Here is a 27,571-nt window from a genome sequence, read left to right as displayed (position 1 = left end):
GGCTTTGGTTGAGATCGTAGGAAACTACATCACCAGTTATCCCAATCCAACATGTTTCAAAGCAATTTATAATAACGCCTCAAAACCATGTTGGAGGGCACATGGAGAAAGAGGATATGTTCTTTCATGTTGGTAGGACTCCCTTAGGGCACAGTTATTCTGGGAACAAATATTTAAGATCACAGGAACTAAGCAGCCAGAGGATACATTCCTTCTCTTATGGGGACTTACAGGGAAAGTTATGCCCCCCTATGCAAAATGCCACTTAAACCTCCTATTTTTTGGTGTCCACCAGATGCTCTATGGCTGGATTTTGGAAGAAGAAATCCCTTCACCCAGAAGTTTCTTCCTTGCTCTGTAGAATCCGAGACATGAGTATTGGAGAATTATTGGACAGCCTAAGATCAAAGATCTTCTGACTTATATACGACCTAGCTTCTGTTTACAGAAGATGAAGGAAAGGACATCTTCACAGTAACCTGCAAAGCAGGCAAGGCTACATCTTCCATTGTGAGCTGATCTTCAATACACTGAGATATCAATTATTAAAAAAAAAAAAAGTATTTTCTGGGTCTGTAACTTCTGTTACAAACCTTAGGAAAGATATACAGACCTATGCTCTTAAGAGCTGGCTTGCTTGAGAAAGTGAGGATTCCCTCTTTCTTCCCTTTATTCATTTTTCATGTTTGGAAAAGTGGTGAAAATCAGAAGCTAACTGTCTGCGTACGGTCTGCCTGCCCGTTGTTTTGTTAGGGCAGCGTCAGGGCAGAGCAGGCGGAGGCGCTGGCTGCGCGAGGAGATTGTGTTCGCCGCCCCAGTGAGCTTGAGTTACTCCGCCGGAGCCAGGCTGGCTGGAGTGAGAGCGGCCATGCTGGGAAATTACGCTCAAGCTACGCAGTGTTTGGATTAGCAGCTAACTCAAGTTTGCAGTCTGCAGCTGCATCCCCCTTGCATTTCTAGTTCTAGCATTAGTAGCACTTGAGTGTGACTCTCCCCGGGCCCCCAGGGAGCCAGCTAGCTCAAATGTAAAGCCCCACTTAATAGGAGTTAGAGATTTTTGGGTATGGACAGGAATCAGGATAGGGGCACCACTTGAGTTATTCCTCTGCAAGGTATGTTGTTGTACATAGTGATATCCCTGTAATACATGGCAGATGCACAGAATCATTGAAATGTAGGGCTGGAAGGGATCTCCAGAGGTCATATAGTCCGTCCCGCTAGCTGACACAGGGTTAAGCATACCTAATCCATCCCTGGGCATAGCTGTGAATCTCACCAATAGGAAGGACTCAACATTAAGTCAGATGATTGAGCTAAGTGACTGGGGTGCCAAGAGAGAAGGGGCATTTGCATCTCCCTCCATATGAGAATCAAGATTATGTAAGCGGGGGAATAGTCCCGCTATTGTGGGGAACTTTCCTGGCTTCTTCACTACCCCGGTGAAGTGGGCTAGCGAAAGGATCTGAGTCCTCGCTCCCACTTCCTTTACCCAAAGGCCTCCCTGCCCTTGAGGACTCCCCTTCCACCCTCCTGTCTGGCAGAGTCCTCGTAACCCCAACAAGGCTGGGCCCAGGATTCCTGGGGGGCTCGACCCCCAACCCTGCTGCGGTCACCTAGGACAGGGGCTAGGGGGTGCTCTCTCTGCACTGGGCACCTCCCTGACCCACTGATCATTACATACAATTTAAAGCAAATGCAAGTTATTTAATCAACAATTAATTAAAAAAAGAATAAGGAATAATGGGAAAGGTTAAAGGAAACACATCACCCTGCTCTGTGGCAGGGAACATCACAAACAGTGTCTCTGGAACGTCAGGGCGGTTCACAGTCTGTTCCTTGGAAGTCCCAGGGCTCCTTCTCTGGCCCTGGCTGTGCTGCAGGGATGCTGTGGGTTGGACACTTGCTCTGGTGGTGACCACACGCTCTCAGGCTCTAGGTGGCAGGGCCCTTCTTCCCAGCTTTGCCCCCTCCCTGTCAGGGTTACCAATCCCCCTCCGAGTCTGGCCTGCAGAGCCTCCTGGCTGAGGCGTCTCCCTGTGCTGGGTCCACTGCCCAGAGTCCCCCTTGCTCCCCCCAGCTGCTCACGACACCCAGCTCCAGACTGCTCCAGCCCCACTCTGCCTCAGCACAGCTGCTGCTCTGCCTCCAGCCCCCTGGGCTGCTTCTCTGGCCCCTCTGGCTCTGGTTGCTGCAGCTCTGCTCCCAGGACAGGGTCTGCTCTCTCTGGGCTGCTTTTCTGGCCCCTCTGGATCTGGCACAGCTTTGCTCCCCAGCTCAGCTTGGTCCCCTGTTTTCTCCTTAGCTCGGCACCGCTCTATCTGACCCAGGCATGTCCAGGTCACATGGACACAGGACCTCCCTGGCCTCCTGACTCCCTCATTAGCCTGCCTGCTCTGTCATTCAGGCTGACCTGGAGCATTGGCCTCTCCCCACTGTTCCTGGGGACTGTCAGTCTCAGGGTCCTGATTTCCCATCGACCCTTCCCCCATTTAGTACTGGGAGTTAGCAACTAAAACACCCCCACTGAATGTTAGTAAGGGGGCAACAGTCCCCTTACATTTTGCTTAAAGCATTAAGAGCAAACTAAACAGCAGTTTATTCTCAAGACACCATGCTCAGTGCTTTGAACTTCGAAGGTGTTGGGATATGTGCTGGGCAAACTTCAGCAGCTCTGGAGATGCAGTTCATACAAATACTCTAAAGTTCGGCTGCTTATTGGGATCTCTGGAAACCTGGCCTTGGAATTCTAGAGAGAGCAGGTTTTCCTCACCAGATTTCTGGGACTCTGCTCCTGGCTGAGTTGGAAACGGCCGCGGTGCTTGTCCTTTGGCGCTTGACAGCCTGGCAGATGGAGATGGAAATGAAAAATAACGTGGGAAATAAATTCAACTTCTTTTTTTTAAACCTCAGAAAAAGTTTGACTCTGGCTTGGGCTGAGTTTAGGGGACAAGATTTGTGAGACACGTTAGCCAAGAAGGTTCCCTAATGCCCCGTTTGATTTCCAAGTGTTTAGGAGGAGTGTCCTTCTTCCTTTATACATTTCCCCCTCTGCGTCTGTTTTGCTGCATTCCCTCCTCTGCTTGGAGCAGCCGCGTCAGTCTTTGCCCTCCCTTTGCCGGCAGTAACCCTGCAATAATCAATAATCCTCAAACTGCGGCCATCTGTTTTCTGTAGCAGGGCCGATGTTTAAGCATCCAAACTCCTGTCACAAAGGAGCGTGTCAGGACGCAGCGTGTGCAATGGGATGGTGTGCTGGTGATGAAGCAATACGACCTAGGTGTCCTAGAGAAGGTAAAGGGGAATGTGATTAGGAAACGCCTAATAATATCCCTGCCTGTCTGTTTTTAAAAAAAAAAAAAGAAAAAAAGGCACATGTCCTCAGGGGTAGCTTTGTCTCTGGAACAAAATGTCCTTTCGCTTTGACACGCACAGCATGGTGCTGTCAGCTGCCGTGTGCTGCCACCGGATGGCCAAATGAGTTACGGCAGCAAGAGGGTGCAGACGTTTACCTTCGCCTTGGATCCCACCCTGTGGAAGGAACAGAGATCCGGCATAATTGGCAGCATCCATCTGATAGGCGGGAGAGCTCCAGATCCAGATCACGCCCTGGTGGCTGCAGGGCGGGCGGACTGTCTCCCGGGGTCTCCCACCTGCTGTGTATTCAATCCTGAGCTGGTGTTGTGAGCTCTCCTGCTAGTATTTCCCACAGGGGCCTGTGCAGCTTGTTCCCGTCACTGCCGAGCGCTGCTTTCGGCTGCTTGGCCCTCCTCACCGCGCGCCCAGGAAGCACAAAGCCGCGTGAGCAGCCGTGCGTTCTTGCTGCAGCCGCTGCAGCACCTGCACCGGTACCTCTCCCTGTAACTTGCCCCCTGGATCTCCGCTCCCAGCGCTGGCAGCGGGGCCGGAGTGCGGGGCTCCGTGACTCCAAGTGTCACTCGGGGCTCCAGCGAGCCGCTCCCAGGGCCTGGTGACTGTGCCCTGCCTGGAGGCGGTACCCCTGCTCCCTGCGCTGGCAGAGCAGTGGCATCTCCCGCATGCCACTTGGCAGCATTTCGTTCTTCTCTTTCGATCCCAACATCCCATTTCGGCTGCCCCCGGGTTGGCGGGAGGGGGCAATCGGTAGGGCCGGTCACCATCCGGAGCCTGCTGTCATTAGATTAGCACGTGTAACCAATCTCACTTCCTCCCATTTATCCTTCATTGTCAACTGCAGCTCCTGCCCCACCCAGGACGGGTAGAAAGTCAAGTTCAATGAAAGGCAAGGGGAGGCTGAGTGCCAGGGAGAGCCACCTCTTCAACAGCGTCCAATCTAAAAATACATGAGAGAGGGTGCGTGACTGGGGCGCCCTTATCGCTTGCGTTAGCAGTGCCTTGGTCTGCTGGGCGAGTGACGTTCTAGTCCTCCTCCATCCGCGATGATTTGTTATTTCCATTGGGGAAGAGGCTAGGAACCCCATCCAAGGATCTGGCCGTCCTGTGCTGGGCACTCTACAGACATGTAATGAAAAAGTCAATCCCTGTCCCAAAGAGCTCAGAAGCTACGTATCAGACAGGACGTGAGAAGTGGATGAAACGGACAGAGGGGAGGCGGTTGGGTTGGGAGGAAATAACCATAAAGTGAACGGAGTTAAGCAGAAGTTGATCCTTCTTGCCTCTCTTGAGCCAGCTTTTGTTCCACTGCAGAGATGATCTTTCTTTGCCAGCTGCTCTGATGATCTCATTCCTCTCTCGCTGATGCCACCCTGCCTGCTGTAACTCACTCAAACTCCTCTCCTTGTCCCTCAAGGCTCTGCACAACCCTGGACCGGCCTATCTCTTGGATCTCATTCTGCAATGTCTTCCTCTCCCTCCCCAACGCCACCAGCAATTCCGGTCGCTGTTCTCCCTTTGTTCCCTTCTCCATGCTCCACCTTGTTGTCCCCGCACCTGTTGGTGCCGATGCGCCACGCCCTTTCAGATCCCTCCTAGGGACTCACTTCCTCTGCAATGCCCACAAACACTGACGCATTATAATTATTGTTGCTTAATTATGGTAGTGCCCCGCAGGTGCTTTCCGAACACACAAGTGGGATGGTCTCTGCATCTGTGCCTCTGCCCTTTACTGGATGGAGTCGTGTGGACCTACCTATATTCATAGACTTTTAAGGCCAGAAGAGACCATTAAGATCATCTAGTCTAACTTCCTGCATAACACAGACCATGGGACTTCCCTGTAGTAATTCCTGCTTTCAGCTCAATAGCTATGCCTGAACTAGAGCAAGCCTTTTAGAAAAACATCCAGGCTTGATTTTCAAAATTGCCCATAATGGAAATCCACTACAGTGCTTGATAAGTTGTTCCAGTGATTTAATTACCCTCACTGTTAAAAATGTGCACCTTATTTCCAGCCTGAATGTGTCTAGCTTTAGCTTCCAGTCTTCAGCTCTTGTTAGACCTTAGAATAGGTGGAGCTGGATGAAAACCAGGGTGAATCTTTCATAAAAATGTTCGTGAAGCGTCACTCATTTTTTAACTGAAATGTGCAATTCTGATAAGAAATTTTTTAAAACGTCAGCGTTTTCAACCAGCCACAGAAGCTGTTTTTTAAAAAAAAGATTAAATTTTGGTGAAAGTTTTGTGACAATTTGGACCTATATTTTTTTCTGCAACACTTCTAAATGTTTCAGCCAGCTCCACTCATCTGTCCATTCTCTCTCCTAGCGGCGCTAGGGGCTGTCCACAATCCCACCTTGTACCATCATCCTCCCAACTCTGGGACCAGCTAAGCAGGGCTGGCACTTTAAGGTGGATGTGCAGTGCCTAGTGAGGACAGCAAACGGGGCTGCTTTATCGATCCATTTATGACCGTTGACGCAGCTGAGCCGGGGAGCAGATTTCTGCTTGGATCAAATTTCATGACCCTTCCAGGTGTTTTGCTTTGTATGTTGTCCCCTCCCTCCTCTGAATTTCTGAGGAAGAGCTTTGGGGCCTGGTAGGAAACACAGCCCTCCGGCTGGATTCCAAATCCCCTGGCACTTTGGGGGTGTTTGGATCCAGAGTTTCCTTTCAGGCCTGTGTATGTTTGAAATGCACAGTAAAATACCACAGCGGAAAACGCCTGAGGAAGGGTAAAATGTGCTGAAGTGACTATATGAGCCTAGAGCCCATTTTCAGAAGGGATTTAGCCACTTTTGAAATTGTTACCTGGGGACTTTGTGATGGCCGCCAATCCCAGGAACTGTGCTGTCCCCGTCCTGTCCTGTCCTGTCTGCTGTAATGTCAGCCTTTAGAGCTGAAAGCATGGGTCTCTGCTCCTTGGACTAAAGAGCCAGGCTGTGTAGCTGGGGCTGTGACAAATTCTTACCTTCTGTGACTTGAGCACAGGGCAGGGTGACTAGCGTGTACTGACCCTGATCCATAGTCCCAGTATCTCCTCTGCTACGGGCTGGGTGTGTGCAGCAGTCACAAAACTGCCACTCCTTCGAAGGCAAACAGAGGGAAATCAGCTGCACCCAAGTCCTACCCTGTCCATTCAGAAAACGTTTTTACTTAGCAGCTGCGTGAGCCGACAAATCCCCAGGGCCCTAAAAACAGAGTGAGAGAAGGGCAAATGCCCCTCTCTGGCTTTGGGTGTCTAAACGGACAATAGCGCCAACCCGGTTCCCCTCAGTCAGCAGCTGAACTTCCTGGTCGGTCTACCTGAAATCCGCCCTGAACCCTTCCCTGACTGGCTGGCAGAGAGAGAGCAAGATTCCTGCAGCAGCTCACCTGAGGCAGGTAAGCCCCCACTGTGGAGTTCACTGCGCTGCGAGCTTCCAGCAGGAGAGGTCGAGAGGTAGGAGAAGTGGGAGCGGGGTGTATATGACAGCTCCAAACCCAGGAAGTCTTTGCCTTCGATGCCACAGCTGCTGTGTGACTGGGAAAGCCATCTTTATTGTTGCAGGGCCTTTATGGTTAATCTTTCCTCTGCCGCACCTTACAGGGACAGTCACTTTATTCCTGTAAAACCCACGACACCATTCTAGTCGTAGCCTTCTTTTAAACTAGACAAACCACTTTGTCAGACTGGGTGAATTCAGAAGCAAGGCCTGTAGGCAGCATTTCAGTTAAGGAGGGAGAACCCAGTTCCCCAAATGCCAAAGAGACAAGGTATTTGAATGGACTTAACGAAAGAAATGAGGTGAGGGAAAGAATCAGAGCTAAGGGACTGGCGGGAGAGGGAGAACTTCCTCCTTCAGACCCTTCTGCAGACACATTTTCATCCTTTTTTTTTTTCCTGCCACAAATGCTTGTTTGCGCCGCTTGCCTGACCCTTTGCTCTCCCGAGAGTCTGTGCTGCCGTCAAAGCCTTTCTCAGGCTGTTCAGCAGAGTGAGGCTGGTAGTTACCTGTGTGGAGTTCTTGCTTGAGACATGAGCTTTTGTTTAAAAAAATCTCCTTCTCTTGAGGAGAGCTTGGATTTACAAACACTAGAGAGAGAAGCTCAGTGTAACCTCTCCCGCTTTTATCTAGGGACATATCTGCCCTCTCCATCGTTAATACGTTTATCCCCCCAACACCCTGGGAGGTAAGGAAACACAGAGAGGGGAAATGATGTACCCAAGGTTACACAGGGAGTTTGTGGCAGAGCCAGAAGTTGAATTCAGGACCCCCAGGCTTCTGCTTTAATATCAGCCTCCTGGACACCATTGCAGTCCATACTGCCATTCTCAGGCCCAGTAAAGCCTGGTTTAAAAGCAGATCGCACGGTCCGTGCCTCATGTGAAATGAGGTGCGGTCTAGTTCTTCATCATACTGCTCTTTGTGCTGAAGACCCCTGATTTAGTATGATATGCTGGGACAGTGCCGTGAGACTCTTTCACCACAAATCCTATCCAACTGGCCAGTTTTCAGGCTTGTGGCTGAGCTTCAGAGAAGCCTCAAAAGTCAACTGCTTGATTCCACGCCTCAGATAAGGGAGCAGAGCTGGATTTGGTAGCTGTGTCTAAGTCCTGCTGGCTCTGGAAGACCTTCTGTATTTTGTGGACGTTCAAGGCAAAATGACCCCCGGGGGGACTGAAACTGATGAACCTTGTTCCATGTATTTCTGTAATCCAAAACCACCTCCTCAGTTCACACTCTTGTATGGAGAAGGTTGGGTGTGTGAAGTTACTACTTGAGGATGATAAAATACTGGAAAAAGAAGAAAAAAGAAAAGGAGTACTTGTGGCACCTTAGAGACTAACCAGTTTATTTGAGCATGAGCTTTCGTGAGCTACAGCTCACTTCATCGGATGCATAGCATATTGTGGAAACTGCAGAAGACATTATATACACACAGAGACCATGAAACAAAACTTCCTCCCACCCCACTGTCCTGCTCGTAACAGCTTATCTAAAGTGATCATCAAGGGAGGGCCATTTCCAGCACAAATCCAGGTTTTCTCACCCTTCCCCCCGCCCCCCCCACAGACACACATACAAACTCACTCTCCTGCTGGTAATAGCCCATCCCTCTTTGAAACCTCTCTTTATAATGCGCATGATAATCAAGGTGGGTCATTTCCAGCACTAATCCAGGTTTTCTCACCACCGCCACCCCCCCCCACACACACACACACCCCTCCAAAAACCACACACACAAACTCACTCTCCTGCTGGCAATAGCTCATCTTACAATGTGCACAGCAATAATCCAAGTTTAACCAGAACGTCTTGGGGGGGGGGGGGGGTTAGGCTACCTTGCATAATGACTTAGCCACTCCCAGTCTCTATTCAAGCCCAAATTAATAGTATCCAATTTGCAAATGAATTCCAATTCAGCAGTTTCTCGCTGGAGTCTGGATTTGAAGTTTTTTTGCTTTAAGATAGCGACCCTCATGTCTGTGATTGCGTGACCAGAGAGATTGAAGTGTTCTCCGACTGGTTTATGAATGTTATAATTCTTAACATCTGATTTGTGTCCATTTATTCTTTTACGTAGAGACTGTCCAGTTTGACCAATGTACATGGCAGAGGGGCATTGTTGGCACATGATGGCATCTATCACATTGGTGGATGTGCAGGTGAACGAGCCTCTGATAGTGTGGCTGATGTTGTTAGGCCCTGTGATGGTGTTCCCTGAATAGATATGTGGGCACAGTTGGCAACGGGCTTTGTTGCAAGGATAGGTTCCTGGGTTAGTGGTTCTGTTGTGTGGTATGTGGTTGTTGGTGAGTACTCGCTTCAGGTTGGGGGGCTGTCTGTAGGCAAGGACTGGCCTTTCACCCAAGATTTGTGAGAGTGTTGGGTCATCCTTCAGGATAGGTTGTAGATCCTTAATAATGCGTTGGAGGGGTTTTAGTTGGGGGCTGAAGGTGACGGCTAGTGGCGTTCTGTTATTTTCTTTGTTAGGCCTGTCCTGGAGTAGGTGACTTCTGGGAACTCTTCTGGCTCTATCAATCTGTTTCTTCACTTCCGCAGGTGGGTATTGTAGTTGTAAGAATGCTTGATAGAGATCTTGTAGGTGTTTGTCTCTGTCTGAGGGGTTGGAGCAAATGCGGTTGTATCGCAGAGGGATGGGCTATTACCAGCAGGAGAGTGAGTTTGTATGTGTGTCTGTGGGAGGGGGCGGGGGGAAGGGTGAGAAAACCTGGATTTGTGCTGGAAATGGCCCTCCCTTGATGATCACTTTAGATAAGCTGTTACGAGCAGGACAGTGGGGTGGGAGGAAGTTTTGTTTCATGGTCTCTGTGTGTATATAATGTCTTCTGCAGTTTCCACAATATGCTATGCATCCGATGAAGTGAGCTGTAGCTCACGAAAGCTCATGCTCAAATAAACTGGTTAGTCTCTAAGGTGCCACAAGTACTCCTTTTCTTTTTTCTTTTTACGAATACAGACTAACACGGCTGTTACTCTGAAACCTGGAAAAAGAAGGAGTACTTGTGGCACCTTAGAGACTAACAAATTTATTTGAGCATAAACTTTCGTGAGCTACAGCTCACTTCATCGGATGCATTTGATGAAGTGAGCTGTAGCTCACGAAAGCTTATGCTCAAATAAATTTGTTAGTCTCTAAGGTGCCACAAGTCCTCTTTTTCTTTTTTGGAAAACAGACTAACATAGGTGCTACTCTGAAACCTGTCATAAAATACTGTGTTATTATTCCCTGCTGGGTAAATTGTTTTGGCAGGTTATTTGATCCTCTTCATTGCACTGAAATGAACTGGCTGGTGTATATTTGTACCACCACATGCTACTGGATGGTACCAGAACTGTTTAATTGTGTGTCCTAGGACCTATACCAGACACTGCCTCTGATGATTCTCTTTTCGCTTAGGTGGCGGGGGGCCTTGTGCTTTTAGAGCAGGAGAATTTGAGTTCTATCTCATCTACTGCCATGGACTTCCCAGCGGTCATGCTATGCAGCAAAGAGAGAAGCAGGAAGTCCGGTGGGTTTGTCACACTGTGTCATACTCCCTAGAACCCTGGGGATAAGTTGTTCCTGGGTGAACAGTACTGAGCTATTACATCAATTTAAGCTGACCTGAACCTTCCCTTCTCAGCACACGCATTCAGGACAGAGAATGCACCTCATTCCCAAGTGCTCTCTGCCTGACAATTCATGTTCTCATTGAAGTGCCCAGTGTTGAGGTCTGGATCTTGACACGCTTGAATGGGCAATGTCCTCCTCCCCTAATATGTGCGGGCCAGTAGTTGCAGCCGTGTCAGATGGAGTCTCTGAGTGGCAGGAGGAGGGTTGTCTGTGGGTTTAACTGTAAAGTAGTGATGCTGAGCTAATCAGTGGCACATGCAAATGATGGAGTGCCAGGACTGCGGTTCCAGGGCATGTCTGCATACACACATGCTGACTCCCCAATTTCAACTTTCTGAATGCAAAAGGAATTGCAAATCTGCAATGGCCAACAACAGCCACTAGGTGGCATTTTGTGTAGGCTATCTCAGTGCTTCTCCAGTTCTGTCAGTCTGCGCCTGGTGTTGCCACTCTTGGTAATTTTTCACCAATAGTTCTACTTTTGAAAGGCCTCGGTGACGAAAATTCGTGGCGACTTTTTGGGCTACCACTTACTTTCTTGCGGCAAAATTTGGGAGATTTTTCTGGAGATCTCTGCGGCTCCCCAGTCCCTGTCTCTGCACTGCCACCTGGTGGCTGTTCAAATGAGCAGCCACTGAGATGCATGTGCTGCTGGACCAACTCCACATCTCCCAGCCAGCAGAAGCCACATGGCAAATGCACCCTTGGAACAGAGCCCTGCTGGCTGCGGCAAAGCAGAGCTTCCTGTTGGCCACAGGATGTATCCAGTCGGATGAGGAGGCAGCCAGCGTGGAGGTGGGGGCAGGCTATAATGAACCTGGAAGCAGCCCAGTGAGTAGCAGCTGCTGCTGGGCCCACTTTGTAGGGAAGAAAGGCCCTGCCGGCCCCACCTCCCTTTCTGGCCCCCAGCCATCTTCACATCTGGGTTCACTCTGCAGACTTCCAGGCAGGGCTGCGCAGATCACTGATGGTCCAAAGAACGTGGCTGGAGAACGACTGAGCTGGCGTATCTACTTGTATGTGAGCCAATAAATGTATACCTAAGTTGTGAGACCACTTTTGTAGCAGACCCATGATTTTCCCCCCAGCTCCTCATGCCTTGTCGGGCTTCCAGCATAAAGTACTGTACAACAGCTGGACTTCCTTGGCTGGGCTGCAGGTTTTCAGTAGCCCTCTGGGCTTGCCCTTATTCATAAAAAAAGACAGTTTAGAGATGGGTCACTGGGCTTTAAGGACTTCATTGAAATGAGCAGGGGCTGCATATGTATGAGGTTGGCTTATAGGCAGTGCCAGCTTCAATATGACTTTATAGGTCACATTGTGGGTGCAGTTTGATGCCCATACTGGATGGCATTGCCAGGCAGCAGCACCTCTGAGTTCTTAACTGCTTTGAGGAGTTTACACAGAATTGATTCCCGTGGAGCTGGTGAAGTAAATGACAGAGGGGCTGGGAGACCCGAATGGTGCATCTGGTCTTTGCAATCGGGCACATTCTGCTCTCCCAAGCACGGTTCTTATTTTAGTGCCTCCTCTTCTTGGGATAAGATAACGGGGGCTATGGAGATGACGGCTGTCTTCATCTCCTTGAAGCATTAGAAGATATTGGTGAGTGGAGGTGAGCGTCCCTGCTGCGGGTCAGATATAATAACCCATAGCACTGTGCTGGGATGATTACATCCAACCAGTGTCTGCACACAGGTGGAATGTTGTTCTCTTGTATGCACTTGCTCTTCCCTTGTGAAGTTTCATGCTAATACTACCATCCTCCTGGGCCAAGCTTTCTTGAGAAAGCTTTTGTTTAAACAAACAAAAGGAAGTATTTTCACACAATGCACAGTCAACCTGTGGAACTCTTTGCCAGAGGAGGTTGTGAAGGCCAAGACTATAACAGGGTTCAAAAAAGAACTAGATAAATTCATGGAGGATAGGTCCATCAATGGCTATTAGCCAGGATGGGCAGGGATGGTGTCTCTAGCCTCTGTTTGCCAGAAGCTGGGAATGGGCGACCAGGAATGGATCACTTGATGATTCCCTGTTCTGTTCGTTCCCTCTGGGGCACCTGGCACTGGCCACTGTCAGAAGACAGGGTACTGGGCTAGATGGACCTTTGGTCTGACCCAGTAGGGCTGTTCTTACGTAAAGCTCTGTTCGGGCTCCAGCTTTTAAGAGCCCTGAGGCTAATGCTTTCTCCTCTTTGCCCCACCCACCAACTCCACAGCTGTGCAGGACCATCCTGGTGGTGCTACTGGCGAATTGATGGACTAAGTCCAGGATTCACACTCTGTTAGTCCGCTGTGTGGAATTGCTAGTTGCTAAGTGCCCCGTTCTGAGCTGCTGGGGAGCACAGACTTCCCGGTTGCCTAGCACTTGTGCTCTCTCTACCCAGGACTCCTCAACTACAGTGATCCCGCTCTCTACCATGCATCTTCTTGATGGTTGCTCAGTGCCCTGGCAGTCTGTGACCTCGCTTGATTGTGTTTGCCCAGATCCTCCAAGTCTGTGTCTCAGGTGGACCTTTTGTTCATTGGCTTCTCCAAGTCTTCCCAGGCTATGGAAGATTCATCACTTTTGAAGAACAGAAGGACCGTTCTGATCAATCTTGCCTGACTTCCTGTGTAGGCTATGAGCGTCACCTGCTTACTCCTGCATCGGGCCCAACAGCTTGTGACCAAACTGGAGCATGTCTAGACGGAACGCTGAATACCACGGTCCCTTACGAAGTAACAACATTCTGTTCGAATGTGGACAAAATCCACTCCTGCTATACCTGCTATTCCAGTCTGTATCCCCACAGTGATCACCTCCACGAACCCCGTTTTTCAAGGAGGTGACGCTAGATTGCCAAGCTCTGGAACATCCGGTACATTTCACATTAGTTAATGTGGGTGACGTTCTCTTCCAATCTCAGGATCCTGAATTGCCCACCTTTGGGGGCTGGACTCATTCCCAGCACGTGGAGGCAGCCACAGGCAGAAGAGATGGGCCTGACATTGTGGCAAACCCTCCCTGCAGTCAGCCACTCCAACGCTGGTTCCCTTTGTGAGGCTTGTTTACCGAAGGTGAATTCCTTGAGCATACAGAGGGTGGGGGGAGGGGGGGCGGGTGCTGCAGGAAGAAACATTGCTAGGCAAAACTAGGGCGTGTGCTGCAGGACGCTCTGGGGCCGGGGCCAGAACCTCAGAGCTGTGGTAAGAAGAAAACCTGGTCTCAGACATCAGGTTGGGGAAGGGGAGTGAGAGGTCTACACTAGGACAATCAATATGGTAACTTTGATCTCATCACATAATGATACTTGCCTGCTGTTGCAAAGCAGTGTAACCGGGCACTGGTCCCTTTAAGGGCCAGAGGCAATGGGGAACAGCCAGCCCTTTTCTGGCCTGGTGAGGATTCCCATGTAGGGATGGTGAAGAAGATCCCCAGCTCCATGAGGGAGCCTGGGACCAGGAGAGGACTGGGTGTGCACTGTCCCATGGCTGCCGCAGAAGCTGAGAAAGGGAAAGCAGGCTCTGCGTACACCTCGGGCTGGGGAAGCTCGAGCCATTCAGCCAGAGAGCCCCACCATCGAGTTTGGGAACAGGGTTATTTCTTTGTTATTGTTACACATTTCCGGGTTTTTTTATTTGCACTGAAGAATAAACAGGGCCCTGCGGACAGGGCATAGACTGAACTGAGCGTGGCCGATTGTTTGTCCCAGGCTGGTGATCAGGTCCACGAGCACTTTGAGATCTACTCATGGAGAGCACAATAGGCCAGTGAGGTGTCGTCATTGTTACTTCCTGTGACGCCTTCCATCTGAGGACCCCAAAGCACCAGGCAAGCGTTGATCAATTACAGGCCATGCGGTGAGTTAGTGGCAGAGCGAGTAGAACCCTGGTGTCCTGATCTCAAGTCTTTTTCACCGTTTACTCCAGATCTCTCCATGCCTCTGAGCAGGTGGCAGGTTCCCTCCTCTTCAACCAGCAGTTTGGCTCAGGGGCCTCTGGGAAGGACTGTTGTCTGGGATTTAGGGCAAGGGCCTGGGTTTCTCTTCCTGGCTCTGTCACTTGACTTGGGTGAGCCAGAGCTGTGCTCTGCCTCAGTTTCCCCAGTTGCAAAATGGGGGATCACAATAGCTTGCCTACCTCACAGGAGCATTTCAATTCTTTATCAGTATACAAAAAGTGTCACTTGATGAAAACATCATGGGAGTGCCAAAGAAGAGGACAAAGTCCCTATATTTGTGTACACTGCCCTCCCATCCATTGCACTGAACTATGGTGCTGTACACCCAGACTAATGCAGGGGTTGGTCTTTGGACCTGTCTCCCTGGAACAAAAGCCATAGGTAGGCCAAAGTGTGAATGCATTGCTGCCAACACACTAGTCCGTTCCCAGTTCCTGGGAAGCCAGGCTCCATTGCCCATGAGTTAAATTGTCAAGCAAGCATCTTTGTCCTTTCTCCCATGCTGCCCCATATACCTGGGAGGAGCTCCCTGTAAATATCCCCAAAGCTTCCTGTAGTGGGGTGGCTGTTGCATGCTCTGAGAAACCTGTCACGCCGTCCGCCCTTTGATGTCTTCATTTGATTCATGCTATGTGGTAGGTCCTCCCTGAGCTTTACACCTCCATTACACAATTCAGCAATGCTGGGTGGGAATGACTTTACCAGTAAGGGAGTCTGTAATTTAAATGCAAAGAGCTGTCTAGGAAAGATGTTGCTTAGATCTTTCACAATGCAAAAGGCCAGGCAACTGAAATATGCAGAAGAAGTCTATTTGTTCGGATACCCAGAAACGCTGAAAGGAAGTGGTTAATGTCAGTTTCGGGTTAATTAGCAAACATTCCAAGGACTTTAACTTAATTTCAAGGTTAGAAGTTCCCTGAAGTTGTGTGTAAAGAGAGGACAATGGCTGAGCCTCCTTTGAAATGAGCAAAAGCAAACTCTGTAGATTGCAAAGGAGTTATTGGAGAAGATGTATCTGCCTCATGGGTCACTATATAGCGCAGCAGGAAAGCGGGGTTAATAATATTGTGCCTTTGCCCTAGCTTCAGAAGAAGTCTCTTGTGGCCTGAGCTGATGCATATATCTCTAGTGCAGTGGCAAAACACACATCTTTTGCAAATTCTTTCCTATAGGCTGGGGGTATAGAACTGAGGGCTTCCCTTGGGCGCACACCATCCTTTTTGGAGGCATCAAATCCCAGATGTACTGTGGCTCTGCCGATCTATTAGCAAATCCAACAGCCTCTACCCTGTAGCCAGCCTTCCTGGTAAACCCTGCGACATTCTGTAATGAAAGCCCAAGTTCTCAGATGCATCTGTGTGCTGGTTGGGGCTTCCTTTTCCGGATCCTTTGTCTATCTTGTCTGCTTAAACTGTAAGCTGTTCAAGGCCAGAGATGTCTTACGGTGTGTGAGGTGGGAGGGGGTGTTGCACACAGCAGAATAGGGATCTGATCTCAACTGGGGCCTCTTGGCCCTACTTCCTACTGGAATAAAAACGAGACATCTGGGAGGGGGAACTCTGCAAACCAGCTTCCCAATCCCACGGCCAGCAGAGATAGCTCAGCTGTCGGCGGCGTGTAGAACAGTTTGGGGTGCGAGTGGGCAGCTGGGGATTTGGATGGTGCTCCGGACAAGCTCTTTTCCCCCCTGGCCATGGCCCCACGTCCAGTGCCACCAAGAGAGTGGTGCAGGAGCTGGCTTCATTAGCTTTCCCTCACCGAGGAATCCCACCAAACCAGGAAAACCCCAGCTGGGTAGATCCACTGGCTTTAGAGCCGCATCCCAGTAAAAAATGAGGCTACTTGAGGGAAGTTCTTCGTGTCCGTAACTGTGCACTGAAAAGGCAGCTTGTTTTCCTGTGTGTCCTCTTTATGGTGTAAAAAGCCAGCGAGCCCTTCGTTTGCCTGCGGTCTGCACTGCAGCCTGGTCAATAGCGCCGAGGTGACCAGTGGCAGAGCGCGTGCATCGTCCACGGTCGCAGCTGAGGGCAAGCTAAGTGCAAGTCCAGTGCCAAGGACCAGCTGAGCTCAGTATCTGGGCTGCAACCTTAGCGTCTGCACCCAGGCTGCACAGAGAGTTGCAGAGGTTAAGCCCAGAAGGGACCATCATATTTTCTACTCTGACCTCCCGCCCAGTTACTCCGGAATTGAGCCCCATCACTTGGGGTCACGAATCTGTCCATGGTAGAGCGCCCCCTCCAGGAGCCACACGCGGAGCTCATACATGAGTCCAATTATCCCCCACCCTAACAGGAGTTATGGGGCATCTTTCTAGCAGGCTGGCGCTCGACCTTCTGGCCGAGGCCTCTGGGGCCATGTCCCCCCTTGGGGTCCCAGGCGAAACCACAAAATCACCTGCAGTTAGCAAACGGGGCTCAACCAAAAAAAGGAAAAGAAAAACCTGTCAGCAACTCCCTCCAGGATATGGGCCCCTCTGACTCCAGAGAGTCCTGGGAGTGTCACTGTCCATGTCAGAGTCCACTGGGGGACTCTGACTCCTCTTTCCCCTTCTGCTTCGGGTCCTGCACCCTCCTCCTGCTAGGGCAGGGCCTCGGCAGGCTGCCAGCCCTCTCTTCAGAGCTGGAGAGACTCAACAGTCTGGTCCCTCCCCAGGGTTGCCCAGATCTCCTTTTAATGCTTTCTCCAGATTTGCAAGTGCAGAGGGGCAGGGCCATCCTGGCCCCACGCTGCTCCTTAACCCTTCCATGCTGGTGCGGAGGTGATGTACCCCAGCACACTTGCATTTGACTAAAGCATCTCTTCCAGCAAGGCTGGACGGTCTTGAGTTAAAGCCATCAAGAGATGGAAAATCCACCACATCCCTTACAAGTCTGTTCCAGGTTTCAGAGTAACAGCCGTGTTAGTCTGCATTCGCAAAAAGAAAAGGAGTACTTGTGGCACCTTAGAGACTAACCAATTTATTTGACCATAAGCTTAGTGGCTAACCACCCTCACTGTTAAAAATGCATGGCCTAAATTCTAGATTGCATTTGTCTGGTGTCAGTGTCCAGCCGCTGGTTGGTGTTCTGCCTTTCTCTGTTAGATTGAAGAGCCTGTTAGTACCTACCTACTATTCCCTCCCCAGGATGGTACTTAGACAGCATAATGAAGTCACCCCCAGAATCATCTTTTTGCAGTTGAACCACATTCAGGACCCCTTGCTAACATCTGTTGTCAGCACTGGGTGACTTTTACAGTGTACTCCAGGAGTAAACTTCACAGGGCAGAGATGCCATGAGCCACCACCCATAGTTACCAGCCTTCTATCCAGCAATAAACTAATCACACACAGAAGTTTTATTCAGGGGCTTACCCCTATCAGCTCTATCACTTTATTTGCTCCTGCCCTCATCCTTTAACTCTTTCTATCTCAGTCCCATTCAGCTAGCAAGCTCACCCAGGGGACAGAGCTGTGTCAGTTCTGTGTTTTGCAAAGCACAATACAGTACTCACTCGAGACTTGGCAAATTTGTTTTGCCTAATTTTGAACAGGCTGATACATGGCTTTGAACTCAAACGCTGACAGGGAGGGTTGGTGGGAAATAGTTTTTTTGTCTCAGGAAAAATTGTTGAGGTTTTCTGGAAATTTTTCCCATTCTGCATGAGGCCGTTCAAAGCTTTTTGACAAACACCAGAGAGAGAAATCACATCCACCCCAAGAAAATCAGACACCATAGGCACTTGAGCCCAGGTGTCCCTCATCTCAGGTGAGTGCTCAGGTGTGGAGGTGTGAAGAATCAGCATTTTCCAAGAAAAACACCATTTTGTCGAAACTCCTCAACTATCTCTGCTGTTAGATTTGTGTTCCACTGGGGGAGACATTAAAACAGGAGTTAGGTGGCTGAGATCAGCATGCAAAGTGGATGAATAAGTGAGCAGAGTAAAAAACGATAAATTAAACTCAGGGAAAAAAACATAGAAGAGAGATGATGCTAATGAAAAAAATAAATATATTCTCTTCCCATAGACAGGGCACCCATTCTTGCTCACCTAGCCTTTGAGTGTGTTCTTACGTCCTTAATACACAGCAGAGTCTTCCCTGTAGGAAGAAAGATTTTTCTTTTTAAATTGACTCGCCTTTGGGAGGAGCCTTTGGTTCAGAGGCAGGAAAAACAAGCTTGCAAACTTCACTTTGTTTTGCAGCCCAACCCTAAATAGTCCCACAAGGATCTCCTGTTCCTAGTCACACACCTGCTAAGTGAAATTAACACAGAACAGAGCACGATGCAGTGACTGCATTCCTATCCTCTGATCAGAGGAAGGTGCAGAGAAGCCCAAGACCCTGGGTTATATCTCTGACAAGTGCTTGAAACAATGCCCATTCAGTGAATCGTTAGAGTAAACAAGTGTCCAGGCTATCGACTGCAGGAGATGCCACAGAAATAAACGGAAACAAAATCTGAGGGCTCATCCTGTGATTTTCCACATATGGTATGCTAATTGCTACCAACTGGTGCAAATTGCTGCTTGCCTTTTCTATGTCTGAGGTTGGCTTTCATGCAGCTCTGCCATTTGCTGTACACTGACTGCTGAATGTAGCCTGTGCCTCATTTATTCCCTGGCAAATGCTGTCCCCTTGAACATACTTTCTAGAAAGGGGGATGATTGGGAAGTCCTGTATGTTGTCATCAAAGAAGGACCTAAGTAAATAAATAGATACAACATAACATTGATTTTTGTGTGGTGGGAGAGACCGGTGATTTTGTTTTTGCAGCATTTCTCAGGTGGGCTTCGGATTCGTCAGACCAGGTTTTCTTCTCTTATAATCAAAACTAGATTTGTTTTGGATTCAGGTCCGGTGCTATCCTAACCTTCAAAGATTTCAGGAGTGTGAGGGGGTGTATGCCCCATGCAGGCAAGGAAAAGGCAAATGTGGGACAGAGAAGGAGACCAATGAGCATACCAGGCTGCACCTGGAGGGTGGGCCAGGCTTAAGGATGAGGAAGTGCAGCTGGGGTGGGGCTAGGAGAGGACTGTACATAAGGGAGTTTTTTAAATTAGAAGGGGACTGTAGGTAGCGAGCGAGGAACGTTGCAGTCACTTTCTGGGACTAGAGAGGTTGGGGTGAGCTGGCCCTGGGATCTTCTCTGGAACAGAGAAGTCTGGTAAGTGGCCTGGAGTGCTACAGAGCAGCCACCGGAGGGGTACAGGCTCTGGTGGGAAGCTCAAAGGAGAGAAACTGGGGAGGCTATTGAGAGAGATGTAATGTCAGGTCCAAGGAGGGCAGAAGTGGGTTTATCGCTGGCAGTTTGGGAGCTTGTTACGGGATTCCAAGGGAAAGTCCTGCAAGTCCAGGCCCCTGAGAGAAGGGTCAACCTCGACAGCTGAGTAGGAAAAAGTCCAGGGAGCTGGATGGAACAGTCCTTGGCTGCTGGTTACAGGATCCCTGGGCTGGAGCCCAGCAGTGTGGTTGGGCCTGGGTTCTCCTACTAGCCAGCAGCAAGATGGCATGTGTCCAGAGAAGGGGACAAGAATGACAGAGACCCAGCAGAAGGGTGTGAGGACAACAGGACCTGGATTGAGACTGAAGACCTTGTGCTGGGGACTTTTGGACTTTATGATCCCAGAGGGGTGGGAACAAATTGTCACCTGACCGGCGGGCTGAGGTACAGGAAGACAGACCCCTGCAGAACCAGACCCACCATCAGCAGGGGGTGCTGGAGAGGTAGAGCTGCTACACCACATCTGGCCATAAGGAGGTGCTGCAGCTGAGAGTCCACTCTGTCACAAGAAGGTTTGGACAATGGTCTTGGCACGTGTTGGGCAGAAGTATTGTCCATAGTGGTTAAATTACAGGACTGAGCTAACGGAGCTTCTGTTCCCAGCTTTTCCACAATCCTGGGTGGCCTAGGTCAGGCCATGCCTTCTTTCTGTGTTGGAAATAGGAATAACACGTACTCTCCTCAAAGGGAGGGTTGTGAGACCTACCTCATATTTACAGAGCACTTTGAGATCTTTGGATGAAAGCTGCGACAAACGAGTAAGGTGATGTTATTGTGTTAATGCCATTTACTAATGCAGCTCAATAATATTTTGAAGGCCATAGATATGGAAAAGCATGGAGGTTTAAGCATTCATTTGGTTTTGCCCAGTTGGCATGTGCTTGCATTTCATTTAGCAGTAATACAAAAGATTTGATCAGATGTTCTGGTGGTTCTGTCTTGCTTGATTTTTAGGTGGCTGAAATGTCTAACAGTGAGCACAACCAAGAGTTCCAGATGGTGGAGCAAATGGAAGAGACGGGCGAAAGAAAAGCTGGCAATGGAAAAGCTCCAGAGTCCAACCCAAGTGGAGGCAAGGGGTCCCCCTCTGTGACTTCTGAGTCTACTCCCTTCCCAAATTCTTACGTCAACCAGTATGCCATGAGGAAATTCTTTGTTTCAAGGGTAAGCAAACCCCACCCCTGTTTGTGTCCCTTAGTTAACAGATTGCCCACAGAATGGCTTGGCTCCTGGGTTCTCCTCCTGGATATCCAGTCCCCGAATTGCCAAGAGAATCTGGAGTGATCTACCGTTATGTGGCTAGGAGTCTATGATTTAGGTTCGCTGGGGAAAAAACCTGCATGTGAGTCTAGTCTCCTTCGGGCATGCGTGATTTCCACCTGGAACTCCCACAAATCATAAGCTGTGCTCACTATCTTCCCTGCACATGGGCATGAGGTATAGGTCAAACCTGGACTCCCTAATGTTTGGAGGGTATGGTATGGAGTGCAATTTTACGTAACCAACTCTGTGACATTCCCAAGGATAACTGAGAAGTAATAGCTTATGAGAGGGCTTTATCCAATCAAAGGCCGTGTCTAATGTGGGAATTTGCCTCAGTTCCATCAGTCAGCGGCCAGAACTCATTGCAGACAAACCCGCAATTTGTACCAAGGTAGCTAGTCCCCTCTCTGAACCCTGGGTAACCTGCATTGGTGTAAATCATGGCTTTGCTTTTCTACACTTGAAATTTGCATTGGTGAAGCTACTCCTTTTGCTAGCCACTGATGGGCTGGAAAGGGAGTAAATTCCCAAAGGAGAGAAGGCCTCCATCAAATTTATTGTATTTGTGGCGTGTCCAGCAGCCTTGAGTCTAGGAATCCACCAAGGCTCAACAGAAGCGTCTGAAAATTATCATTCACTGATGCAGGCAGCATCCACTAAAGCACCTGACAAGCCCTTTCCTTAATGTTAGTATATACAAAGTCTGATTGCGCACGCACTCTGTGGAATATGTTTCCTCGGCTGTCTCCGATCCACTGTTTTAACGCATTTGCTATTAGGCTCTGATCCTAAGCAGTTCCTGGAGATGCTGAGCGCTTTAAGCTCCCACTGGGCTTAATTGAGCCCTTAATTCTTGCACCTATTTAATGCAGAGTCTTCCTGGATGGAAAAGCAGCACTCAGGGCTAATAACTGGAGCTATGCTGTGGGTAGAATCATTGTTTCGGTGGCGGAGACTGCTGATCCAAAGCAGTGTCTTACAAAAGGAACAATACTTCATCTTCCCTGACTATGTATTTATAAGCTCCCCTCAGATTGCTATCCACGAGCTATCATACCCGAAAGCCGGAAGGGGAGGGGAGAAATTCTCTCTAAATTTAAACTTAAGAATGTAAATTATATGCAGATGAAAGGAGCTAAAACCATTTGATCGTTTACTATTTAATGAACGGTTCCCTGTTGCCTTTTTATAGCTTTCAGTCTCCTGTAGGCAGCAAGTCTCTAGTAAGCAGGCTCCGGGCATCCCCTGGTGTTCTGAGACACAGCTGCCTGTATGACACTGGTTTGGCTCATATCGACACCAAGTCTCCCTGCGTGCTATCACCCCCCCACCCCCTGCCCCACAGAGCTCTGAATCAGGCACAGTGCTGCCTGTGGGAGCATCTCCCTGGTCGGAAATCAAGGCGGCTCATAGAGCGAGTTGGCTTTTCATGCTGCCATCTGGAGCAGGCCTTTCTTTCCGAATAATGCAGATGCTCTAAGGCTCCCTAGAATGCAGATGGTCTAAGCCTCCCTGGTCATAAGGCCAATGCTTGATTTGCACCAGGGCTTGCCAGGGCTTAGCCCCGGCACCTCTGGGCTTGGCAGTTCATAGCCCTGGCACCTTTGGGCTGACTGCATCCACTATGAATGTAAAGAAGTGACTTGAGCCCCGGCACGTCTTTCGTTACAAATTAAGCACTGGCTGAGGCTATAGCCTTATTTAAGGGCATGGGCCGTGGCACGTTTAAAGATTCCCATTGACTTCACTGGCTTTGGATCAGATCCTTGAAGCCTGATCCTGGAAAGCGACTTCAGGGGTGTGAGGGCGCCGAGCACCTTTACAGATAATGCGCTTTCAGTAGAAGGACAAGCTGGTTTTGCCAGTCAAACTCAGTTGCATCAGACCCATAGGTGCTGTCGTTATGGGTTGCTGGGAGCGTGCTTGACCCCTGCTCCATCCCAGGCCCTGCCCCACCTCTTCCCGCCCCCTCTCCGCTCCTTCCCCCAAGTTTGCCCGCCCAGCCCCTGCTCCTCGCCCTCCCTCCAGTGCCTTCTGCACGCTGCTGAACAGCTGCTTGCGGCATGCAGGAGGTGCTGGGGGGAGGGAGAGGAGCTGATCAAGGGGCTGCCCCGAGGGTGCTGAGCACCCACTTTTTTTTTCCCCCGGGTGCTCTAGCCCCAGAGCACCCACGGAGCTGGCCCCTACGATCAGCTCCCCTGTCCTCTCTGATCCCCTGTGCTGCTGTCTTTCCAAAGTAACAGCAGCCCTGCAGAGCTAGGCGACCAGTGCTGTGGAAAAGGTCTCTTAGGAAAGGTGAAACCATGTGAGGCTCTCCTGGTTGTGCGTGATGCACAGCTAAGGTTTGCTGATGCTCAGGGACTTTTCAAGTGGACCAGGGCTGGTGTATGGGCTTACATTGAAACCATGTGACAGTGGCAGTTTCCTGTTCATTTTGAAGAAGAAAAGAGGGAACTCGTGTTGTGAGTTTCAGTTTGAGGCCTCTCAAGCCCAGTCATGAAATACCACGTCTTTACCACCTTCCTCCCTTTCTGGTGTGTTCCTATCACAAATATAAAAGACCCATGTCATACAGGCCGGATGTGAGCTTGTTTACACCAGTGTAAATGTGAAGTACCTCCAGTAAAGTCAGTGGAATCCCACAGACAGACAGACACATGCACCCACAAACGAACAGACGGAAATGTGTGGTACTTCCATAACCAATGGAAGGCCTTTGCATTAACCCGTGAGACCGCCCCAACACCAGCTGCCATCTTGGATTCCCTCCACACACATCCTGGTCATTACTTTGGTAGTTTTGAAAGCTCCGTTCTTGTCTGAACAATATTCTGTTTCTTCGGAGCTGGTATAGTTGTCACCTCATGATGGACCCTCTAACAGCTGGACAATAAGGATGTCACAGTTAGCTTGTGTATATAAAATGAACCCCCACCCCCTGGAAGGCAGACAGAGGGCAGATGACTGAGTCATTTCCAAATAAAAAACATGTTTTGAATAGATCCCCGAGTTCTGAGGCTTGAGACGTGATACTTTTCTTTGAAGGGGACACCTGTATGCACTTAGCGTTGCTCCAACGACGTGGATTAGAATAAGAGGAGCGTGTGTGTTTGAGCTGTAATTTCTTTCCGTCATGTTTATCTTACTATTCTTTTCTGATGTTCTCTCTTTCTAGCCAGGAGCATTTGACCAAGCCATAGAAGATCTAAAAATCCACGTGGTCAAGAATTCGGGGGAAACTGCTCAGAGCTTCTGGCTTTTGACCGAGTGAGTAGTCATGACATATGGGGCACTGGCTGAGGTGGTGGCTTTGTTACGGGCTGCTAGAAATAAAGCAAGAATGGGAGGGAAGGGGTGTCACATAGCGACACTGGGTTAAGCTCTCTGGGTTCTGCTTTTAGAAGTGATTGCATAGATACATCAGCAGTAGCATGACTTCCTGTTGAAAGGGAGACTGTAGGGAGAGGAATTCCAGGCACGAACAAAGCAGGCCTATGCCTCCAGTGTAGTGCTATAAAGAGTTGTGTAGAATCTCTTAATACTGATGATCCTTTTGTTAGTGGTTTGTAAATCATGTTGACAGTAAGTGCTGTGTAAGTGTCATTTATTATACTGGCAACAGTGTGTAGAGCACTGGACTGGGACTCAGGAGACCTGCATTCAGTTCCTGGCACTGTCACAGCCTGCTGGGTGACCTTGGGCAGGTAACTGTCCTGCTCTGTGCCTCAGTTTTCCCATCTGTGAAATGGGGATAACAATGCTGCCCTCCTTTGGTAAAGTGCTTTGAGATCTGCAGATGAAAAGTGCTAGATAAGAGATAGGTGGTGGTGGTGTCGTCGTCAGACCAAAGAAGAGAGACCATGTTAATGTAAATATAACTGTTAATTCTGGGGTCGTCTGAGCCTCTTTTGTGATTTTGTAAGAGCTAGTGCAGGGAGGGGGAGACCGAATCATCGCCGATCTTGCTTCAAAGGTCTCTGTTAGCAGCTTCTTTTAAGGAAACTGAAACTTGGATATTGCCCCCTCTGCTGTGTTTATTTCTAGTTTAAAAGCATCCCAGCAGCGGCAAATGACAAATCCTCAGTCTCACAGATGACACGTCATTCGAGCCCGGGAGTGGATATGTTCTGCAGTTAAGGATCTTTGCAGGTGGCACCCTGGGTTTAGCCGAGACGAGAACAGCATTTAATGTGGCTCCTGACATAGTTGAGCGATTTCAAAAGTACAGAGAAAGAGGCTGGTAGGACCAGGGTTACGTAGGTGGATTTGACAGCCATTACAGCAAAATTTAGAGGCCCCAAATCAGGATCAGAGCTCTGTTGTGCTGGGTGCTCCACATACATGCGGTACGTGTCGGTCTATCCTCCAAAGAACTTCCAGCCTAAATAGACATGACAAAGAGTGGCTGAAAGGGAGCAGTATTTATCCCCGTTTTACAGACTGGAAACTGCGTCACAGGGCAGGTTGAATAGGGCGGTTACACAGGAATTCTGGGTTGGAACCAGGAATTGCACTCCTGAGTCCCTTCAGCACGGGACCATCCTCCCTCTTCAATCCCCTCCCTCCCTCCTCACCCTCTGTGCAAAAAAACCCCCCAAAAATGGTTTATAGGACAAAATGAATCAGCCCAAGAATCTGCATCTCAATAGCGGAGATAGACTGGTAGGTAGGAGCCCTGGGGCAACCTTCCATAGTCTAAAACCTCTTGTGTATTGGTAAGGATAGTGAAATGACCTTTTAATGACAGGGTAAATACTGCTGGGGTGGTGTGTGTACATGGCAAATGCGGCAGATTGCTCGGCAATCAGTGGTTAAGGGCACGGTTACTTGCACTAATGATACCATGCTGTGGTCCTGTGACCTGGTTGGCAAGTAGCTCGTCAAGTCTGCCTGTGCTCAACTGTTGGAGTTAGGGAGCCCGTTTAGCAGGGCTGCTGTTTGCTTTGGCCTCTCCAGGAGCTTGTATATATTTGCTATGTTTTTAAAAGCTCCAACCCTCCCAGGGAGGGTTTGCACAGACCAGCTGTGATGCGAGTTGCTCTTCTCTGTGTGAAGCCCGCTTGGTCAGGGAGGATGTCAGACAGGCTGACTCATCCTGTATGATGAGGCCGCTGGGAGGGGCGGCTGCTGTCGTCCAGATACAGTATTTTGTTGCTGATTGTGAAGATGTGTCAGTGAGCTTCTTTTAAGCTACTTCAGCAGCGCTGGGGCTGGCAGGTGCGTGAGATTTAAAGGCACCCCACATCCATTCCTTCTAAAGGCAGGCCGAAATATCCCAGCCCTCAGTCTCTGAATTTCTGCCTGCTGGCGTTGAAAGCTGCCTACTGCACATGGATTCCCAGCATGCATTAAAATGAGTGGCAACCGGGCACCACCAGAACGATTTCCCAAAGGTCGGGCTGGATCCTCCATCACTGGCAATGTTTAAATCACGATGGGATGTTTTTCTAAAGGATCTGCAGTGGGACTATTTTGGGGATGTCCTATGTCCTGTGTTACACCCGAGGTCTGACTAGACGATCACAATGGTCCCTTCTGGCCTTGGAATCTCTGAATCTTTTAGGTGGCTGTGGAAATTCCAGCCCTAGTTTATATTTAATCCCCTGAATTTCTACAGGGCAGTTTATCCTGATGGGTCAAAGGCACTTTACAAGCATGGGACCTGATCTTGCATGAGGGTTTGCAGGGCTGGGGCCTTAGCGCATTCAAAACCAAGCCCATGTTCTTTCTCGATTTGTTTCCAGCTGTCCAAGGTGAGAGTTTGGGTAAAACTTTCAAGAGTCCAAATCCCATTTTCAAAAATCACCCGGGCACTTTGGAACCTAAGACCTGCTGCCCTTCAATGAGATTTAGGCTCCTAAATGCCCGTCACTTTTGAAAATGGGACTTAGGTTCCCAAGTCACTTAGGACCTTTTGAAAAGCATGCCCTCCCTTTCAGAAAAAAGCTAAGGCCAAGAACCAAAACCTTTTCTTTTCTAGCTGAATCTATGTAAGTCCTTAATCAGACCATTGAAGGATTTGTCCAATGACCCCTGGACTTTGCAGTGTTGTCGTACCCCGTGTGTACCTCGTCCAGTGCACTAAATGCCCCACTAACAACGACGTGGGTGAAAGAAGACAATTCTACGCTCTTGAATGAACTCACACAGGAAAATAATAAAAGACAAAAACACCACATCGCCCGGGGGGAACACTTTGTGCAACAGATCACTACATATGTGACCTATCAGTCCTCATCCTCAAAGGAAACCCGCACAATACCTTCAAAAGACAAGCCTGGGAGCTTAAATTCATAACGTAGCTAGACACTAAAAATCTGGACTGAACAGAGACGCTGGATTTATGGCTCATTACAACACTCTGTAACCCAATAACCTTCCCTCCCTCTTTTTTGTCCTATGACAAAAGTTATAAATTTTGCAAACGATACCAAGCTGGGAGGAATTGCAAGTGCTTTTGAGGATAGCATTAAAATTCAAAATGATCTGGACAAACTGGAGAAATGGTCTGAAGTAAACTGGATGAAATTCAATAAAGACAAATGCAAAGTACTCCACTTAGGAAGGAACAATCAGTTGCACACATACAAAATAGGAAATGACTGCCTAGA

General features: G+C 49.2%; 1 protein-coding gene across 3 annotated transcripts in view; it reads left to right on the top strand.

Annotated features, from left to right (window-relative positions):
* The window catches only part of TPRG1 (tumor protein p63 regulated 1), a 109,773-nt gene that overhangs the window by 24,546 nt on the left and 57,656 nt on the right, over nt 1-27,571 (top strand). For 2 of the 3 annotated variants that reach the window (XM_074962864.1, XM_074962863.1), the window contains 2 exons: nt 20,652-20,861; nt 24,136-24,227. In XM_074962864.1, the coding sequence (XP_074818965.1) occupies nt 20,652-20,861; nt 24,136-24,227 (302 nt within the window). Of the gene's footprint in view, nt 1-19,084; nt 19,200-20,651; nt 20,862-24,135; nt 24,228-27,571 lie in introns of those variants that run through there. The other variant, XM_074962865.1, reaches the window with a different exon arrangement.

This window comes from Natator depressus, chromosome 9 (genome assembly GCF_965152275.1).
Source record: "Natator depressus isolate rNatDep1 chromosome 9, rNatDep2.hap1, whole genome shotgun sequence".
Classification (NCBI taxonomy): Eukaryota; Metazoa; Chordata; order Testudines; family Cheloniidae; genus Natator; species Natator depressus.
The sequence above is the reverse complement of the archived record's forward strand: the minus strand, read 5'-3'. Positions and strand labels throughout refer to the sequence as shown.